Source organism: Meriones unguiculatus, chromosome 7 (genome assembly GCF_030254825.1).
Source record: "Meriones unguiculatus strain TT.TT164.6M chromosome 7, Bangor_MerUng_6.1, whole genome shotgun sequence".
Classification (NCBI taxonomy): domain Eukaryota; kingdom Metazoa; phylum Chordata; class Mammalia; order Rodentia; family Muridae; genus Meriones; species Meriones unguiculatus.
The window spans coordinates 92,762,147-92,782,518 of NC_083355.1; the positions used below are offsets into that span (position 1 = coordinate 92,762,147).

General features: G+C 40.5%; 1 protein-coding gene across 9 annotated transcripts in view; it reads left to right on the forward strand.

The window, feature by feature from the left end:
• Window positions 1-20,372, forward strand: part of Ttll5 (tubulin tyrosine ligase like 5) — a 248,791-nt gene that overhangs the window by 57,861 nt on the left and 170,558 nt on the right. For all 9 annotated transcript variants that reach the window (XM_060387889.1, XM_060387885.1, XM_060387882.1 and 6 more), the window contains exons 13-17: window positions 3,525-3,606; window positions 5,552-5,613; window positions 6,911-7,005; window positions 15,634-15,747; window positions 16,018-16,109. In XM_060387889.1, coding sequence (XP_060243872.1) covers window positions 3,525-3,606; window positions 5,552-5,613; window positions 6,911-7,005; window positions 15,634-15,747; window positions 16,018-16,109 — 445 coding nt within the window. The remainder of the gene's footprint in view (window positions 1-3,524; window positions 3,607-5,551; window positions 5,614-6,910; window positions 7,006-15,633; window positions 15,748-16,017; window positions 16,110-20,372) is intronic.

Here is a 20,372-nt window from a genome sequence, read left to right on the forward strand (position 1 = left end):
ACCATGTGATCAGGGGTTCCACTTGCAGGTGTTTCCTTAGGAGAAATGAAACTTTCTGTCCACACAATTTCTACTCACAAATATTGATTGTATTCGTGATGGCCCCAAATTGGAAACAGCCAAAATACCCACCAACTATTACATGGATAATTGTGGTATGTCCATATTATGGACTACCAACTACTTTGGAGTTAAAAGGAATGAACTACACTTTCGATACATGTAACAGCATAGGTAAGTTTCAGAAAACAACACTGCATGAAAGAAACTACTCTTAAGAAGACTATAGACTATACACATTTCATTGACTTGACTTTATTGAAATACTGCATGAAAGAAACTACTCTTAAGAAGACTATAGACTATACACATTTCATTGACTTTATTGAAAAGAAAAAAAGTAAACAAAAATCCCATTGGTAGTGGTTGGAAGATGAGGAAGGTGAGAATTGATCACAGAGAGGCACAAGTGTGCATCTATGGTATGATTTTTCTGTATCATGATTGAGGTTGGGTTTAAACAGCTCTATACTTTGCAAGATTCACTTTAAAAGGGGTGAATTTTGTAATATACGTTATACCTCTATACGTCTACATTAAAAGGAATTACTGATGTACATGGTAAATATAATATAAGAAGCAGGACTTAAATGAGTATATACTGTATGGTACCCATTTATATGAAATTCTAGAGTAGGTAGAATAAATTGGTGGTGGTAGAATTAAGTGACGGTTGTCAAAGATGAGGCAGGAATGAGCTATCTACCAGGAAGAGGCTGGAGGGAACTTTCTGGCCGATGGAAGTGTTGTATGTTTTCCTAGTGTGGGTACATGGATGTAACCACTTCCAGGATTCATCAATCTGTGTCTTTAAGACTTGTCCATCTCATCATCTCTAAATCATGCCTCACGAGGGAATAGAAATAATTGGTTGGATTAAAGAGATGAAGGCCATCAATGTCTTGGTTGTTTCAAGAGTTTGATCTGATACCCAAGTTATCTTTTCACCCCACTCCCCACCACTGAGCCTGACCTTACTAAGGTGAGTTGGACCTGGCACACTGTTGCCATATTGCAACTTAGCAACAGGCATTGCTCCTCCCACTCTCACGTAGTTGTTGGCTCAAGCCTGAGTTAAGTGTGGTTAGATTGAGGCCTGGTTGACTGTAGAGCTTGTCGCACTCCATAGTTGGTGTTTTCCAGGTGGCTTTTATCACGGGGTAAAAGTTAGTTTAGTGCTGTGAACATGATTTTCTCACTTTAAGACGTGTTTTTCTTTTCCCAGAATATTGTTTTTCAGACCTTTAGTCCATTGTGAACTCTTGGAATTTGTGTCTGATGCAGTGAAATGTTAAGTATGATTGCTTAAAACTCAATGTAGAGTGTTTGCATAGTGGCTGTCATTGATTGTTGATCCATCACATTAGTCTTCCTTTGTGGCTGGTTTTTTCTACGTTCTGTATGTGCATCAGTCATAATTGTCATTGTGTTCTTCATGCTGTTGTTAGATATTACTTTATGAAATAGTTGAATTCTATGCTTCTGCTCTTAAAAACTGAGGGGAATATTTTCTTATGTCAGATATTGTATCTTATATAATGCTGTAGGACTTGTAGATTGTACATTTTCCCCTCCCTCTTCCTTCCCTCCTCCCTCTCTTCCTTCCTTTCTCCCTCCCTTCTTTTCTTCTCTTTATTCACGTTCTTTGTCCTTTTCTTTCTCCATCCTTCCCTCCTTCCTTCTTTTTTCTGTTATCTTGATATGTAGTCCAAATTCACATTCAACTCATGATCTTTCTACCTCAGCCTCCCAAATGCTGTGACTATAGATTTATGCCAACTTAACTGCCCAGGTTTTTCCTTTGAAACGCCTTATTTAGAGCTTTATGACAAAGTATTTTTCTTAGATTAAGGAGAGGATTAGTGTTGTTGAAGACTAGGCAAGATATTGAGAAGATGTGGTGCCTGTAAAATCCTGAATTTGTTACCAAAGGGAGCCAGTTGAAGGTGTTTCTTTTTTTTTTTTTTTACTTCTTAGAGTAAGGTTTATATAGTTACATGGAAATGTATGCAGCCCCAAACTTTTATTGGTTTTTAATTGGTTTTACAAATTAAGTGGAATCCTATGGAAGCTGACATCTTCATAAAAACACTAGAATATTCAAGTCTAGCTGAGTGTGATGGTATGCCTGTAATCTCAGCACCTGCGAGCTAAGGCAGGAGGATTATGAGTTAGAGGTTGGCTTGGGTTACTCAAGGCCTGTCTCAAGAAAACAAAAAAGGGTGCGCATATTTGTTTGACCTGTACAGTAGAAATAGGCCGTAGCCTGTCTGAATATCCAGTTAGTGACTATTGAAAAGAGTAAGGGAGCCTGAAGGAGGTATCTTAGACTCAAGTGACAGGATGGAGTCAGACTGGCTGTCAGGTCTTTGGATCCTGTCCTAGGTTTTTTGGTGCTGCATTATAGCTTTAGATTTCTGTGTTCTAGAATATGTGTTTCTAGTTTTTTTTTTTTTTTTTTTTTTAAGACTAAAGAGTGAAAAAAAATCCTCTTGAAACAGGGAAATTTGTGTCAGGGTGAATTTCTAGAAAACACCTGCTGTTTTCTCTGTGTGTGAGCTCTGAGGTAGCAGTTTTTCTCTTGGAGAAGAGATGCAAGTGAGGGTTTGTTTGAGTGACACTTGGTATGATGACAGGAATGAGTGGAACTTCTGAGCATCTGTGTGTCTGGAATGTGAGTACCAAGGACTGTGTGCCACTGTTACATCTGTGTGTGAGGATCTCAGCAGCTGTATTCAAAGGGCTCCATGTTAGCCTCCCATCCCTGAAACTTTAAATTAAAAGTAGGGATTCTAGGAGAAGAGATACATTTTGGGCATTACTTTGCTTCTTTCCATAGCTGAAAAGAAAGAGGAAGAAAATCAAAAGAATTCAGAATCCATGGAGAGTTGATCTTTGCCCCCCCACCCCCCCCTTTTTTTTTTAATAATACCGGTGGTTCAAGGCACCTTTTCACCATTTGCCTATGTCCTCTGGATCAGTCTGAATGCTTTACTTTCTGCCTTTAAAGGGAAATTGAAACTGTAGGAGAAGGGAGTAAAGATGTATGCTTTATATTTGGATGTGTTTGAGCTGGGTTGCAGAAGCAATATCTTAAGAGTTAAGAGAAGGAGATAGAAGGATCCTGGTGCTGTGCCTTCCATGGATGTTTCAGTTTTTATAGTGTGGCTGGCGGGAGGTGGTAGAGGAGGCCAACGCAGAGCAAGCCCAGCGTGGCTCTGGTGACAGGTGTTGGGGCGTCATTCCTCCCCTCACTTTTATGGGGTCATGTGTGTTAAGTCTCAACTGTGTAGAAGTCAGCAAGAGCAATAGCTGGGTTCTTGGTCTTTTCCTTTGAAGGACACTAGCTTTTCCAGAACTTCAAGTTCTTTGCTCAGTGAGTGTCTAGGCCTCTGATGGGAGTGGAATGACTTCATGTGATCTTCTCGTGGAAAATGATCTTGCATGTTGTGTTGTATTTCCAGAACTGTATGGCTTTGATGTGCTCATAGATAATACTCTGAAGCCATGGTTGTTGGAAGTGAATCTCTCTCCTTCTTTGGCCTGGTAAGTCAGTTCTGTCAACAACAAAAAAAAAGACAAACTTGTACATGACACTAAGATATGTTTTATTTTTTAGAGGGGGCTGTTATTTCTTTTGTGGCAAAAGACTTTTCTTTTCCACAGTGGTGACTAGACTTTTAAAAATTAGATGGTTTATGGTCTGTCATTAAAACTCCATGGGAGTCAGGACCCCTAACTTCCCAGACAGTTTGCAATACATGTTTGTCATTTATTTGGCTTTTCAAGGATAATTCTTATTTTGATTTTTAACATTTTTTAAATGCTAAGATAAGACTATATTATTTCATCTTATTTGCATTACTAGACCATTTGAAACAAAAAGCATGAACAAGTTACTTCATTACATTGGAAAGAGCAATAGTCTTGAGAAAATATTCTGACAGCCATTCCAAACTTCAGAGTATGAACAAACTATACTACTCATCAGAGAACATGAATGAGAAAATAATTTCAAGTACTTAATTTCTTTATTATCTCTGAATATACTGCCAGCATCTCAGAATTTCTGTCCACTGACCTGCACTCACTCTGTAGCTTTGAAGTTAAAACAGTCTGAGCAGACCAAATTAAAACCAACATCAGCAACGGCTACTTCTTCATCCAAGCCAAGGTCTTCAGTTTTTCGCTACTAAGTAAATTATTCTTGGAGAAGATGTAGACTTTACCTCTGAGTCCATGGCCATCCCCCAGCAGAGCATCTTGCTGGAGTCAGACTCTGTTCACAGATTTTATCCTTCTTAGCCTCTCCCAGCCTCTCCCTCCAGCTTTGTAGGAGTTCAGCTACAGAAATACCCTCAGGTATGTGCTGCCTTTGCCCAGAGGAGTCTACCTCTACTATGGTGGTGTAAAACTGGGCTGAGGCTCTGGAGAGCAGTCTTTTTGCTCAGCTCTGTGGCCTGTTGTCCACCTAAGGTTAATATCTAAAACTTTCAACAATCTAAGATTTAAAAAAAAAAATCTGTGATGTAGAAGGGAAGAAGTATACTTTTTTAAATACCAAAGAAGACCCTGCTTGCATCTGCAGCAACAGAATTTCTATTAGCTATGCGCTTTTTTAAACAGAAGGCCCTAGAGGTTTCTGCCAAAGACCACCCAGCTGCCGAGCTGTTAAGGATGAGAGAGACTGGCAGAAAGCCAAGTCCTCAAATAAAGACATGTTGACTACTTGGTGCAGTGGGGATTCGGCTCACCTCAGGTACGAGGTGTGCAGCTGGGCAGTGCTTCATTGTTAGCGTTGCACTTTGTCAAGTCCGCCACTTACTTGATGCCCACCGAAGGACGGGAGCTGACGCTAAACATCTCAGAGGGACACGGTGGGCAGCAGCAGGAGGAGTGTGGTTCCTGGAGGAAAACGTAAACTCCACTCTGGTCCTCTCCACACTCTGTCAGTGTCCACATGGGTTCCTGTTTCCCTGTCTGGTAGGGCTTGCTTGGATCTTTTTGCCCTATTTATAAGCCTGCAAGCCTAAGGAGGCTGAATGTGCACAGAAAATGAAGACTTCCGAAAATTACCGCAGTGGCCAGAATGTCTTGTGTGTGTGATGAAGCACTGAGACGTAACTTGAATGAAGGGCCCTCATAAAATTACAAGTGTACTGACAGTGTGAGCCTCGGAACCCCACAGTGACAATGAAGCAATAGCCCTGGCTTCCTCAAAACTTGAATTGCACAAGATCTGGAGTCAGTGATTCCATGTCAGGGAGTCAGTGCGTTGGTACCAGGCCTGCCTTAGAGAGGACAGGTTTAGCACAAGGCTTGTATTTCTCTTATTTTCCACCCAGATTCCTCGCTCCTTTCCTGTGGGTTTGATGTCCTGTATGTCCCTTGTCTGCTCTCTGGAAACTTTGCTGTAGTGGGACCTGTGAGGAGGCAGCTCTTCTCTTAAGCCACAAAGTTCAATTGCTCTTTTCTTTCTCTGTTCTGTCAGTGATGCCCCTCTGGACCTCAAGATTAAAGCCAGTATGATCTCAGATATGTTCACTGTTGTAGGTGAGTAGCACTGCATTCTGAGCTGGGCTCTCAAAGAAAATTAACCAGCACTTCCATCTGCCAGGCTCCGTAGGTGCTGCCAACTGGCAGTTCCTAAGCCATGCTGAATGTTTTGTACTAAAAAATTATATTTTCAGGGAAGTGTTTATATGTTTTTACTCCCCCTGGCTCCATCCTGTCCTGGGGCTGAACCACAACTAAGGCTGAGACCTGGGGCATGAGAATTATGAGCTGAGGCAGAGAATTAAGCAAAGATCTGCAGAGAGTATATTTTCCTCTGAGCTAGGAAAGTGAAAGCCGCTGAAGAAGCCCTGTTACAAAGGAGACCAGCTGTGTTTCTCCTACACAGTCTCTGATGGTTTCAACATGGCCGCTCTGCAGTATCATAGCCAAAGCAGCCCAAGGAAGGAATCCCGTCTTAAGTAGATAAGCTAGAACTTTGAATGGAGATGGGTAGTCAGGCGGGTATGATGCGGATTTATTATTCTGTTTAAAAATCACCTCCCCCTGAGGGGGCAGCAGCCTTACCAGGCCACAGAAGAAGACAATGCGGACAGTCCCGATGACATGTAATTGACTAGGATCAGAAGGAAAGAAAAGAAGACCTCCCCTATCAGTGGACTTGGAGAGGGGCATTTATGCAGAGGGGGGAGGAAGGAAGGGATTGGGACAGGAGGAGGGAGGGAACCACAGGGGGGGAATCAAAGTGAATAAAGTGTAATTAATAAAGAATTAAAAAAATTTCCCCCGGAAAATACACAATGAAATGCATTTGATGTGAACATTCATACCAGTAGATGTTGTAAAGCTTAGCTACTCCCTTGCTCTCTCTCTCTTTTTTTTTTTTTGTTGAGAATCTAGTTCTTTTGAGGAAGGAAGTGAAACCAGTGGAAATTCGGTTTCTTAAGCTGTAGATTATCAGTTATAAAGCCTATTGCAGAAACTAGCAATAGGCTGTCTTCTGTATTCCCAGTAGGTTGTAACATGACATAACACACTTGCTATTATATTCTTCTGGTAAAAAGCATTTTCCCCCCTAGTCACCATCCAGAAAGCTACCAAAAAATACATATATATCAACAAACAAGTGTTTATAAACAGCTCTGTGTTCAAAAAGATGATTTGCTCATTTGTTTTGAGACTCATCAGAATTTCACATCTCTTTCAATCAGGGTTACATTTAGCTCCTCAGTCAGCATTGTCCTCTCTGGGATGAGTCTAAAGGTGCTTGAACCAAACCAAACAGACTGATTTCTTAGAAAAGGATGGCTCTTAAAACTACTCATTCCCCATTTAGGATTCGTGTGCCAAGATCCTGCCCAGCGGACATCCAGCCGGTCAATTTATCCTTCCTTTGAGTCTTCCAGGCGGAACCCTTTTCAGAAACCTCAGGTAAGCAATTTCAGGAGCTTGAAGCCCAGAGAAGGCTTACTGGAAGTAGTCACTGATCAAGTGAGGGGGCTCAGAACTACTGTTGTGAGGTCAATTAGGGCAGGGGAATTTGGGGATGGGCTCAGCAGTGGCCGGTAGCTTATGTTTTCAACTGCTCTCCAACAAACTTCCTCCTTGTTTTTATTCTGCCTTTTCTCTTTTCATGACTTTTCCTTCTCTCTTTCAAACTCACTATGTCTCCCCTCAGATTGATGTGCTCATAAATAAAGCAGAGGGGAGCCTGCTAATTCTTAAGCATGACAAGACCTCTTCTAACCTTCAGGCTAGTTTTGTAAGATGCTCCATTGAAACAATGTGTCTTCTGTCCTCTTTGAAGGGACCCTCAGTGGTCGAGAGCTCTGATCAAAGTTAAAGTAAGTACACAAAGAAGCGGATGAGTCAGGGATATCACCTGGTCAAATACAGCTCCAGTCTCCCTGCAGTCTGGTTTGGAGTCAGCTCATTCCATCACTTCATCAGTCTGCGTGTTTGAGTAATACTACATAGTCTTCTTTTTAAAGAAGCTCCACCTTCTACCTCTCTGCCCATCTGGTTTGATTCCCTGGCTCCTCAAGCTTTGGAGCCATTTCTTGTAATCAAGATTATCTCTAAGGACCTCCAGTGTTACGTCAGCACAGTTGTTCATTGCATTGTTTCGCATTCATTGATTTATGGCTTTTAAGTTGTACTCTGCTCCTCTGCTTAACCCTTCTCTCCCTCTTTCCTTTTCTCCTCCAGTCCTTTTTATCACTCGTTCCCCTACTTCCTTCTTTCCCTACTCATTCCTCCCAGTCTTCCTTCTTCCAGACTCTTTTCTTCCTTTCTTCCTCTTCATCCATCTGCTCACTGATCTCGTTTGGAGCTGTGCTATCTTGGATAGCTTCACATTTGAACAGGGTTTTTACAGCCAGAGACTCTCAGGCCTGTAGGCAGATAATGTGAAGAAGGACAGTAAGGGCAGGCACAATGCAGTGTAGTGACAGGATGACTGGAACCCAGCTAACAGGTGGCAGAGTGGTGAGCATGGTCTAGTTGATCATTCCATGCTCCAGTGGGCCAGCGGGGCTAGGAGCCTCCTGTTGTCAAGAGAAATCAGAAATGGTAGGGGTTTTTGTTTGTTGTTGTTTTTTTAAAAGATTTATTTATTATGTATACATTATCTGAAAGCATGCATGAAGAAAGTGCCAGGTCTCTTTATAGGTACTGACGAGCCACCATGTGGTTGCTGGGAATTGAACTCAGGACCTTTGGAAGAGTAGCTAGTGCTCTTAACCTCTGAGCCATCTCTCCAGCCCTTTGTTTGTTTTTTAAATACTGGAAACTAGTTCATTTAAAACAAAACCAAACTACTGCAAGCCAAACCTAACATGTCTTTGAGCTGGAGTGGATCCATGGCTCTTTATATGTAGGCCCTGCTCTGGGGTGGTTGGTCCCCTGGGTGCTGGGGTTGTGTGGAACAGGGTGTACTGTACTATAAGAGGTATTGTCTCAAATTAGAACTGTGACCAGGCGTCAGAGTCATACTTGCTGAGAGCATCATCACAGATCCAAGGGATTTCTGTAATTTTAATAAGAGAATGTAGAGAGTTATTAACCTGGGTATCGTGGGGAAGCTTAGGCAGTCACATTCTTGTACTAATTGTTCTCTGCAAGCATCCCTGGAAAGAGCTGCAGACTTAGAACAGTTTTGACATTTCTTCCAAGCTTTTCTTCTAGGGATAACAGCATTCTAATCTTGAAAGAATGGATGCCTTTTCTTAACTTGATGGTCATCTTTTATTGATAGATCATCAAAAATCTACCTGATGTTTTTTTCTGTCTACTGGTGGGCAGTGGCATGATGCCATCCATAAGCAGCCTTGGAATATTATACATAAAGGCCTATGAAGAAGCTCTTTGTACTGTATGAAACAGGATTGTCAGGCAGGCTGGTTCACTCCAGGGTCTTCAGTCTCTGACAGCAGTAAGAAGTTGGAACACAAAGAATAGCAAGAAAGCAATATTGAAGAGAAACACTCTCACTTTTCAACAAGGGCAGGACTCTTGCATGTGGTCTTTGCTTTTTAATACCTTAGATTCGGTGATGGAGAACCGTAGGTTTGTTAGGAGAAGGTAAGGCTTTATTCCAATTTTTGTCTCTTATAGCATCCAGTATCTGCCTAGGTTCAACCATCAAAAAATCACACAGGTAAGTTCTGGCTCATTTGGAAGACTTAAGCTTAATTTTATTCCCATTTCTCAAATAGACTGCCTCTTAGCTTTGGGCTTTTGTGGTACATATATTGTGCACCTGCTTTTTTCATAACTTGAAAACACAAAATAGAATGCATGGAAAGAAATATACCTTTACCTTCTTGGTTATAGATCATGAGAACAGAGGACACAGTCACTTAGGACCCTCAGTTTTTGAGGGTGATTATACTGTGGTAAAGGCAATTAGATTGAAATGATGAATAGAGCTTATCCATCATTTGCCCAGAATATTCTGGAAAGAAAATATTATAATTCATGAGGAATTTGTCTTGTTTGTCTGGTTCTTAGGAAACATATTACTCCTAACAGCTTCGTGTTGACACTCTTTTTCACATCGAGTGCTGGGCTTATGTGTGTTGTTTTTCACAGATGTTACTTGGTATGTATAGTGATTTGTGACTGAATTTAGAAATCTGCTGTAATTAGATGCGGCTTTTAGAATAAAGACAAATGGTTTTTGATACATTTGCCACTATCAGCAGTTTTTGAAATTGGCTGCCATTTTCTTCTCAGTTTGGGGCTCTGGCACCGTTTTGCTACAGTGGGTTAAAATTGGAGTTCATTGGCGTCAGTCCAGCTGATGTCCAGCAGGACATCAGATGCTGCAGGAATCTTACCAGTTGTCTTCTGTGATACACGTAAAGTGGTAAGCTGGAAGCCTGAGTGGTAACTTTCTAAACTTCTGCTTCCAGTAAAGAGATTTGTATGGTGAGGAAAAGTCCTCAGGGTGTCCAGTATCATGCTTGATAACTGCATCATGTAGTTCTATAGTGTGTATTTTGGTGGCGTGATGGTAGAATTCAAAACTGCAGAACATAGCGTTTCACATTTAGTAATTGTCTAAGTGTTATTTGCTGTTTGTAGCAAAACCCAAAACCAACCAACCAACCAACCAACCAACCAACCATCCAACCAATTAAAGGGCCTACATTCTAAATAGTTCTTGAACTAATTCTCATAAGCCTGGAGAACATTGCATGGCCTTCTGGTTTGGGTCAGTATATTTATGTGTAATTCCAGTCTTGCTTTCCTTGTATCATTTTTAATTTCTTTACATGTAGCTGCATTTTTTTCCCATTACTTGTGGTTTTTGTTGCTGTTGGCTTTTTTGTTGGTGGTGGTGAGCAAAGCTTCTCTCTAGTTGTGTATTTAAACATGATGCAGTGCCTTCCTGGCTTTTTAGCCAGCATTATAAATGTTGAATTCTCTGCCTTTACCTCTCTTTGCCACTGGTTTTCTGGAAATGAAGCCCTCCCAAATTTCATGTCAGAGCTAAAGAGACATCAAAAGAGGGAGGAAAGAACAGACATTTCTGAGCATGTAGACTTTTCTGTGGCTGTCAGATTCTGAAGCCTCTAGTATTGTTTTCTTTGTGTGCCTTTTCTTTTTGACTCTATTATTTCCATCTGCATTATTTCCCTTCTTGAATGTCTGTAGTCCAAATTTTTTTACCTGGTAGAACTATGCGGTTGTGATGGTGCAGTGGAAAGCAGGTGAACTTTAGAATGAGAGGGACCTGGGTTCAAGTTCAGCTCCCGCCAGTACCTAGCTGCTAGAGCTCAGGAAGGATCCTAAACTCTCTGGGATGGGTGCATACATGTGTGGAATTCCTGTGAGAAAGAAAGTATAAAACAGTGGTGGAGTGTTTAAGCTAGTGTCTGCACGTGGTTCCCCTCAGGAGGCTCAGTTTACCTCATAGTCTTTATTCTTCTAGATCTGCTATTACTTTAATATTCATCTACCCAAAGTTGTGTTTAGCACATGTCATCATCCACAAATATTTATTTGCCTCTTTTTTTTTTCAAACATTAGTGATGATTCTAAGTAAGGCTTCATTGATACTTCTTGATTTGTTGTTATTTATGTTATGCTCTAGTTAATGTTTTTAACTCTTTGCAATTTTTTACCATATATTATATTTGTTATAGTGTGGAAATAACTCCCTGACTGGAAATAAAGTTTAGAGTAAATATTGTATTAAATTTTCTTAAATGCTTCTGTAAAAGCCAAAGACTAATATTAAAACCTTCCTATAGCTGCTGTAGTCTTTGCCATGCATTTTTTTTAAAAGTTAATAATTTTTTTCTTAAAGTCCAACTTTGAGAGCATATTTAAAATAAATAAAGCAGTCACCATATTGTCATGCTTTGTGAGCCAGTTAAACTCATGTTTGTCTATTGTTTTATTAGGCATCTGAGTCAGCCTTACTGGGCAGCATTTACTCAGAACACACAATTTTGAAGATGGGCACTTCGCTTATTTTTTTTCTAGTTCTCTAGTGCTACCTCAGTGCTTCATGGTTTTTCAGACATAACTGCAAGTGATTTAGCTAAGTTTATTGTGGTGGTTTCTTCTTCCTCCTCCTCCTTCTTTTCCTCTTCCTCGCCCTCTCCCTCTTCCCTCTATCCTCCTCCTTTTTGTTGTTGTTTTAAAGCCAGTTCCCTTAATAGCAAGATGCATTCTCTCAGACTCGCTGATGCATGTTTGTTCCAGATTTTTAGATAGCTCATCTGATTTTCTTGTAACGAAAGCCTGCTTAACTTACTGATTTTTGTCCTGGTTTCAAAGTTGCTTGTGATTATCATTATGTTGAAACCATCTTCTAGAGGCCATCTTTTGGTCCAGTCTACCCATATTTAATGATGTGGTCTTTCTTTTCTTTCTTTCATTTGATAACATTAATTCATTTTACTTTTTCAACATTTATTTTCTCGATAGCCAGTCACAACACGTATTAAACTGTTCCTAGTTTCCTTTGCTTTCATTGTTCAGTTCTAAACTTTGTATGTAAAATTGTAGACTCTTGTTATTTACATTTGCTCTGTCTCATATTTTCTGCCTCTCACCTATGTAATTTTTTTTTCCGAGTCTCTATTTTGTCAGGTTATTGCCAGCCTTGGTTAGGCCGAGAGAGAAGTTTTGGAGTCACTATGTGCTGGTTACTGTTTGAGTGTGTGTGGGGGCACATGTTCCTTTGTCTTGGCCACTTTACATTCTTAGTTGGTTCCTCCTTAAGCAATGATGCAGAGATACATTTCTTCTCTGGGTAGATTCTAAATTCAAAGTTGTGCTCACGATCATTTCAGAGCTTTGGTGCATGTTGCATGGCAGAATTCTTACCTAGGTACTAATTTGGCAGTTTAAAGTGTATCTGGGCACTTGATGGTATAAGTAACTTGCCATCTCGCAGAGGAACTGGCCTCTCCCTTCAGTGGAGCTTTGTTTCTAACAGTCAGTCAGCCTATTGTGTAATTTACTGTGTCTGCCTCTCAGAAGGACTGTAGGTTAAAACCACAGGATGGCTGTTTTCCCTTAAGGTTTTGTTTGTTTGTTCGTTTGTTTGTTTGTTTAATAGGATGAACCTACAGTTTTTCACATGCTAGGCAAGTACTTTCCTAACTGAGCTATGTCCTCTGCCCTGCTTAATATGATATTTGTGATGCTTTTACAGATCAACCTGAATCCTTTTCTTTTTCTTGTCATGCTTTTGTTCTCCTAGTGTGCTGTAGAACTTCAAACACTGATTTCCCCCGCCCCCCATTCTCTTCTCTCTTTCTCTGTCTTCTTTCTCATGGATCTGTGATTCAAGTCATACCTTCCTTTATGTTACCTTAAACAAGCTAGCCAGAACTCCTGCCTGCCCTTCCTCACCTTCCAGTGCTCTGCGTAAAGGCATGCAGGAGCCAGGGCTAGAGTGGGAGTGGGTAAGATTCATACACACAGGAGTGTAGGAAGCAGCTCTCAAAAGTGATTGGAGAAAAACTTAAAAGAGTTGTAGGTTGCTAATTGTTTATAGGAGTGCCATTAAGTTAGCACTGAGAGAAAGGTACTATTGCAACATTTAGGACCCAGTGATACTAAAACTTATGCTGAAAAGCAAAGTTGGAAATCTTCATTATGCATTATTTAGTATTGGCTTGCCCTATGTCCCTAGATACACAGTGATGCGTGGCTGAGAACTGTTCTGGGATCAGCAGCCTTCATCACTTTAGCTGCCTAATGCATGTTTAGTTCATCAGTGCTTTTACATAGCAATCTGTCTAGTCTGTACATCTGATGAAAGGCTCTATTTGCGTGCAGTCATTTGAGTAACACATCTTAGATTATATTATTTGAGATGACTTTAGAATACCCTTAACAGCAAGGTGTGGTGACACATACCTGCAGTGTCAGTCCTTGGAGGCAGGAAGATCTGGTATCCGGCTAGCCTCTCTCCAAAAAAAAAAAAAAAAAAACCCAAGGACTGGGCATGTAGCTCAGTAGTAGAGAAGTCATACACACATGACCCTGGGTTCCACTTCCTAACTCCCCCCAACATTAAATCATAGTGCACCCTGAGTCGCATCAGGCAGAACGCCTACTTGATTTTGGAATTCTCATTGCCAGTGGCTTTATGCAGCTGTACTATCATAACTGTCCTTGACCAGGCGAGCTAGATAAGCTTGTTTGCTTGTGTGCTTGTTTGTTTTCTCAAACAGTAAGCAGTGTGGGACCGTGAGAACTGTCTCAAGCCATTCATTTACTACTTCAGTTCCTCTTTACTAAATAATGATGACACTTTATAGATTACAAAAGTGATATGTTCCTATCTGAATCTTTAAACTCTCACTTTTACACATTGATAGTATGAATAGAACATACTGCTATTAACTTATTCCTAAAGACTGAAGGGAATTAAAATGCTTCTCAAAATTCTTATGCAGTTTTAAATTCTTAATCTATGGGCTATATGCCAGCACAACCACTCACTTATTTAGCAAATATATATTGATTTGCTTCTAGATGTTAAAGATACCACAGTAAATGCTAGACAAACAAATGTTGATTTAATAATTTTTCATTATATAGGTATCATAGAGTTTTGCCTGTGGTAAAATCTAGTTTTTGCAGTTTCTTGTGGTTTTGCAGATGAGTATGTAATTCATTTCCTTGTGTTCAAAGGGAAAATCATGCTTCTATAATATGTTGGTAGGTGACTTTAGCAGAAAGTTTGTTTCTTACAGTTCTAGTCGCTGGGATGTTTAAGCCCAGGATTCCAGGTCCGAAGTGGGAGTGTACTCCTTTAATCCTAGCACTCACAGAGGCAGAGGCAGGTGGATCTCTGTGAGTTCAAGGTCGACCTGGTCTACAGAGTGAGTTCCAAGACAACCAAGGCTACACAAAGAAACCCTGTGTTTCAACTTAAACAAGCAAAGACACCAAGATTCCGTAAGGTAGAATTTCTTCTTAGGCCTGACCATTCCATTACCTTCTGAAAGCATACCTGTTTGCACACATTGGCTCTCTGGCATTAATTCTAGTAGACTAAGGCACCAGACATATGGCCTCATCTAACTCTTTAATTACCTATGAAAGGGCCTATTTCCAGATACTATCAGGTGGATCCTTTGTGAATTTTGGAGAGCCATAAACATCCATGATTGGTCCAATAATAGCTACTTACAGTTGTCCTGCCGCTGCTTGATGAAAGTGTTTTCTAGGAATCTAGAAAGATAATTCATGCCTATAGTTCAATCAATTCTTTCTTCCCTTTTCTTCTTGGCATTTTTATCTGTCATGTTTTACTGGTCATTTCATCTGTATTTTCACATGTCAGGCTATTTGAGTTCTGGCACTTGCTACTTTCCTGCTTGTGTAACATCAGAATCACTGTAAGGATGGTCCTCAGACTCCTGCTCATGCTGTAGCCCAGATCATCTGTTGGTCTGTGATGGCCATGGCCTCGGGGCTGCCTCCTTGGAGCATAGGGCAGTCAGCCCTCATCTAGTCTTGATATTCACAGCCACAGTGCTGCCTGAGTGGTAGCATTTTCGTTGAGCTGTATTTTAAATTCACTTGATGATTCTGCACTCAGCATTTTCCTTTCAGTTTCTAATATCCCGTAGCACCCAGCTTTTTCTTGTGTGGCATAAAAGCAAAGTGTATTCTTTGTATCTAGTCTCAAGTTTCCCAAATCTCCTCTCTAGTACCGAAGAAACTAATTATTTACTACAATAAATACACATTCTGTGGGGGCTGTTTTTGTTTTTTTTTTTCCCTACCCTGAAAATACGGGATACACTTTAAAACCAAGACCAAGTCTGCAATGCGGAAGACACTTAGTGTCTCTTTTTCCTGCTTGTGATAATTCAGCAGTTTTCTACCGTTTGTCTTCTTGATTGTGAATTCACTAGCTTTTCTCTGTTTCGTGGGGTTTGGAGTTAAGTGATTAATTCTAAAAATTGGGATGGAGAATGAGCTTTTGCAGGTTTGAGCAATACTGATGTTCAGGGAGTGAGCCAGGGAATTATAATGTTGCTTGCTCTCTCAGCCTTGCTTTCCTCTTCTTCCTCTTAGCGTTCCCGTCCACTTTCTGCCAGTGATGCAGAAATGAAAAACCTTGTGGCCTCAGCCCGGGAGAAGGTACCGGGGAAGTTAGGCGGTTCTGTGCTTGGTCTGTCAATGGAGGAGGTAAAGATTATTTCATTTCAGGCCTTTGTGGGTTAACATAGGGCTTAGTGCAATCCTCATGACAAACTCATGACTTGCCCTGAATGGAGAAAGAGTGTAGACAGGAGAAATCTCTCCTCAGAAGCATCCCAAATGTTATTAATTCTTCCACACATGTGCTTTTGTTGTTTTCTTCGTTTGTAACCCTGCCTTTGACTTATAGCCATGCGGACTTGAGGCTTCAAAGTAGGTACTCTCTTACCTTATTCTGTTCTCTCTTTCTCCACCTAGATCAAAGTTTTACGGAGGGTAAAGGAGGAGAATGATCGGAGAGGAGGATTTATTCGCATATTTCCTACATCTGAGACATGGGAAATATATGGGTGAGGTGACTACCCTTTTTTTTTTTCTTTCTAAACTTATACCTCAGGCCAATAGAATTAGCCTGTGATTGTGATTCATTGTCACTGCTTCCAATGTTAGACTGCCTTTCTTACTTTATTAAATATAATAATAAATCCACAAACCAGGCATAAAGACACGTGCTTGTGATTGCCAGACTCGGGATGTGGAGGCAGAGGTTCATCCTCTGCTACATAGTGAGTTGAGGCCTCCTGGGCTCCTTGAGACTCAGGCTTCAATGACAGGGAAAAAAAAACAACAAACAAATCACAAATATTAATGAATCCAAGAACAGGCACATTTGTGGTAATAATCCATCTGTGTATTGAGGTTCCCTTCCCATTTCTAATTCTGACCATTCACCTGTCCTTAATTTTGTTCTTTTTTGTTTGGTTGGTTTTTTCGCTTTGTTTATTAGAGGCAGAGTTTCTCTGTGTATGTAGCCCTGGCCATCCAGGACTCACTCTGCAGACCAGGCTGGCCTCAAACTCAGAGTTCCACCTGCCTCTGCCTCCAAAGAGCTGGGATTAAAGGTGTATGCCACCACCACTGACTGTAATTTTTTTCATCATCTTGATTTGAAAACTTGTTTGTCCTCACTGAATGTGCCTAAATAATACATTGTCCATCTCTGATAAGCACTCAGATCTTGTTTCCAGATAGTACATACTATGCCTGTAATGTGTTTGTTTTTCTGAGGGATAGGGTTTCTCTGTGTAGCCTTGTTTGTCCTGGACTCCCTTTGTAGACCAGGCTGGCCTCGAACTCACAGCGATCTGCCTGCCTCTGCCTTCCCGAGTGCTGTGAATAAAGAAAGGAATGCGCCATTATGCCTGGCCACAATGCCCATATTTTAAGTGTGCACTTTGATGGTGGGTTTTGGCAAGCTAAACACCAACTTAACTACTCCACAGCCATTACATAGGACACTTCCATACATATGTTATGACATGTGATGGTCACCCTTCACTGTAATCCCAAGTCCCAGGCATGAGCAGAGCAGCATTCTGTCACTCTGTGTTTTCCAGGAGCATTTATACTTGTGCAGTCACAGAGTATGTAATCTCCACATTTCACTTCCTTTTTCATACAGTATTTTTGAGGTTCATGTGTGTTGTCATATGAAGCAACAATCCATTCTTTTTTTTTTTAAATGTATTACATTTTATTCACTTTGTATCCCAGCTGTGGCCCCCTCCATCATCCCCTCCCAACCCCACCCTCTCTCCCTCTTCTCCTCCCGTGCCCCTCCCCTAACAGTCCATTCTTTCTTCCTGTGTACTGTTTGACTGTGTGACTCTATCACATTTTCTTGATGCACTCTCCTGCTGTGGACCAGCTGTGTCCAGTGTTTAGCTGTTATGAAGAAAACCCCAGAGAGTATCTGTGGGCTGTTCCCTGTGTGCCTTGAAATTTTCATGTCTCCTGGGTAAATACCTAGAGGAGAACCTGAGAAGTCATTGACTGGTGATACAGTTTACATTTCCGCCTAGAATTTGGAAAGCTCTAGTTGGTCTGGTTCCTCACTGTTACTTAGTGTCACCACAGTGTTCCAACCTAGGTGGACGGGTGTGTCTCTGTGAGTGAATGGCTATCCACAGGGGACAGTCACACTGAGCACGTCATCTACAGTCAGCATATCTGTCTCTTTATTACTGTCTTAGAAAAGACTTGCTTTGTTTGCTACAACCCCTTTCTTGGGAATGTGTTATGTGTGCACATGTATACATGTGTCCTGACGGTCTTTCCTCCAAGCCTGGGACTGGTTTGTTCATTTTTATAGGAGTGGCTTTTGTAAAGCCTACCTACTTTTATTTTTATTTTTCTAAGAAATACTTCCCATTTTCTGTTATGCAAAGCCTTTTTTTTTTGTTTCCAGTAGGAAGTTTTTAAAATTTAACTTGTATATGAGGTCTTTAATATGCTTTGAGCGAAGTATTGAGTATATAAATTTCAAACTAGGTTCCTCGTTAGTGACACCCCACAGATTCTGATTGTTGTGTTTTGTTTTCATCTGTTTAAGATACTTTCTCATTTCTCTATTCATTTTCTTTCTGGGTTATCTAGAAGTATGTTTGTCTTCAAATACTTGGGGTTTACCTAGAAATCATTCAGTCACTGATTTTTCAGTTTACTTCTCCTAAGGTCAGAGAAAATCATTTGAAGAAGCTGCATCTTACAGCTTGCGGAGATTTTCTGTGTGGCTCACTGTGGCCAATAGAAAGTGTATGTTGAAAGGGTGTCTGCCCTGTGGCTGGATGGGCTGCTTCGGGAAGGTGCAGGAGTCAGCGCCCTATCTCAGCCATCCTTACGTATTCCTTGTGCCAATTACTGAGAGGCTGGTCTGGACGTTTACAGTTGTCCTCGGTGGCACTCCGTATTTCCCTTTGGTTCTGTCAGTTTTGCTGTATTCTGGAGCTCTGTTGTTGGGTACGCTGATGAGGCTGTATCTTCATGAGAAACAGGCTTCCTCCTTGTTAGGAAATGTTTTGTTCCCCGTAATATCTTTTCTTTCCCTCTCTCCCTCCCCTCCTCCCTCTCTCTTTTTTTCAATTCTTCACTTAGTGTGCCTTAATATATGTCACTCCAACTTTCTTATGACAAGTATTTTTCTGTTGCTTTGTCCTTATGATTTGAAAAAAAAAACCTGATTTTTATCTTTTTTTGCAAATGATATTTAGAGGTTAGAATGGCTAAAGCTCACTGTTACTTTTTTCTGTGGTAAAAATACCTAAAATTCCTCCCATTTTGCAAGAATATTATTGCCTGTGGTTACTGTACTGCATAATAGATCATAACCTATTCTCCCTAACTACTCCAGACTCTTGTTATCACCAGTCTGTTTTCTGCTAGTATGATGTCATACTTTTTTTTTTTTTTTGATAGTACATAAGAGTGAGATAATACAGCATTTGTTTTTCTACGCCTGGCTTACTTCGTTCACATTTATGATCTCCAAGTTCATCTATGTTGTGGAAGATAACAAGATTTTGTTCTTTCTATGGAATAATAATATTCTAAAGTATACGAAACACATTTTCTTTATCCATTCCATTCTTAATGGATTGCATTGATTGACCCTGTATTCTGTTAATAGTGTTTGAGTAAACATGGGGATATAGGTATCTCTTGCTGGATCATATGGTAGCTCTTATTTTTAATTTGTGAGGAATTTTCATGCTGCTTTCCATAATGACAGCTTACATTTCTAGCAATGCCTCTGAGGGTTCTTTCTCTTTTCCTGTGTCCTTGCTCACTCATTTTACCTTTTGTTTTTGTTTTCCTTTGTTGTGCTCAGGGTACAGCACTTGGATCCATCTTTGTATCCTTGGGGTGGGTGTCACTTGATCAAGATGAAAAGTCTTTTTAGTCTTTCTAATGTACTTTGAATTTAGTGTGTTGATGATTTTTGTATTTATGCTAAATGTCTCCCCCCCTCCTTTTTTTTGGTGCTCTTGTCTGGTTTTGATATTAGGACAATGCTGATGTTGTAGAAGGAGTTTAGAAGTATTCTCCTCTGATTTTTTTTTGTAATTGTCTAAGATCTGATATTAGTGATGACACTAATATGAAGAGGTGAAGCAGCAAGGTTCTAGGCTGCTGCTGCTTTTCCTTCTTTTTTAAACTGAAGATTTTATTACTGATTCAGTCTCTTCATGTTTTATTCATCTGTTCTGATTTTATTTGTTCATAATTAAATCTTACTATGTTCTATATCCATAGGACCTTACTCATTTCTTCCAGCTCATCCAGTTTGCTGCCATGTAATTGTTCATAAAAGTTTCTTATGATCCTTAGGATTGAAAAAACAATATGTGTTTGTCTGTGGGTATATACACGTGAATATGGGTGCCTGCAGAGGCCAAAAGAGGGCTTTCAACCTCCTAGAGCTAGAGTTACAGGTGATTGTAAGTTGCCTGTTGTGGGTGCTAGGAAATAAACTGGGGTCCTCTGTAAGAATTATAAGTGCTCTTAACATTTGGGGCATTTCTGCAGCTCTAGTGTTTAACCATCTTTTTCTAAGACAGGCTCGCATGTATCCCAAGTGAGTGTCAAACTTGCTATATAGCCAAGGATGACCCTGAACTTCTGACCTTCTACTGCTGCCTCCTGAGTACTGAAATTACCCAGCTTATGTAGTGCGGGAAATTGAATCCAGAGTTGGGTGCATGCCCTATTAGGCCATCTCCCAAAAGCCGTGTCCTAGCCACCATCTCTGTTAACCAGTATAATGTCTCCTTTTT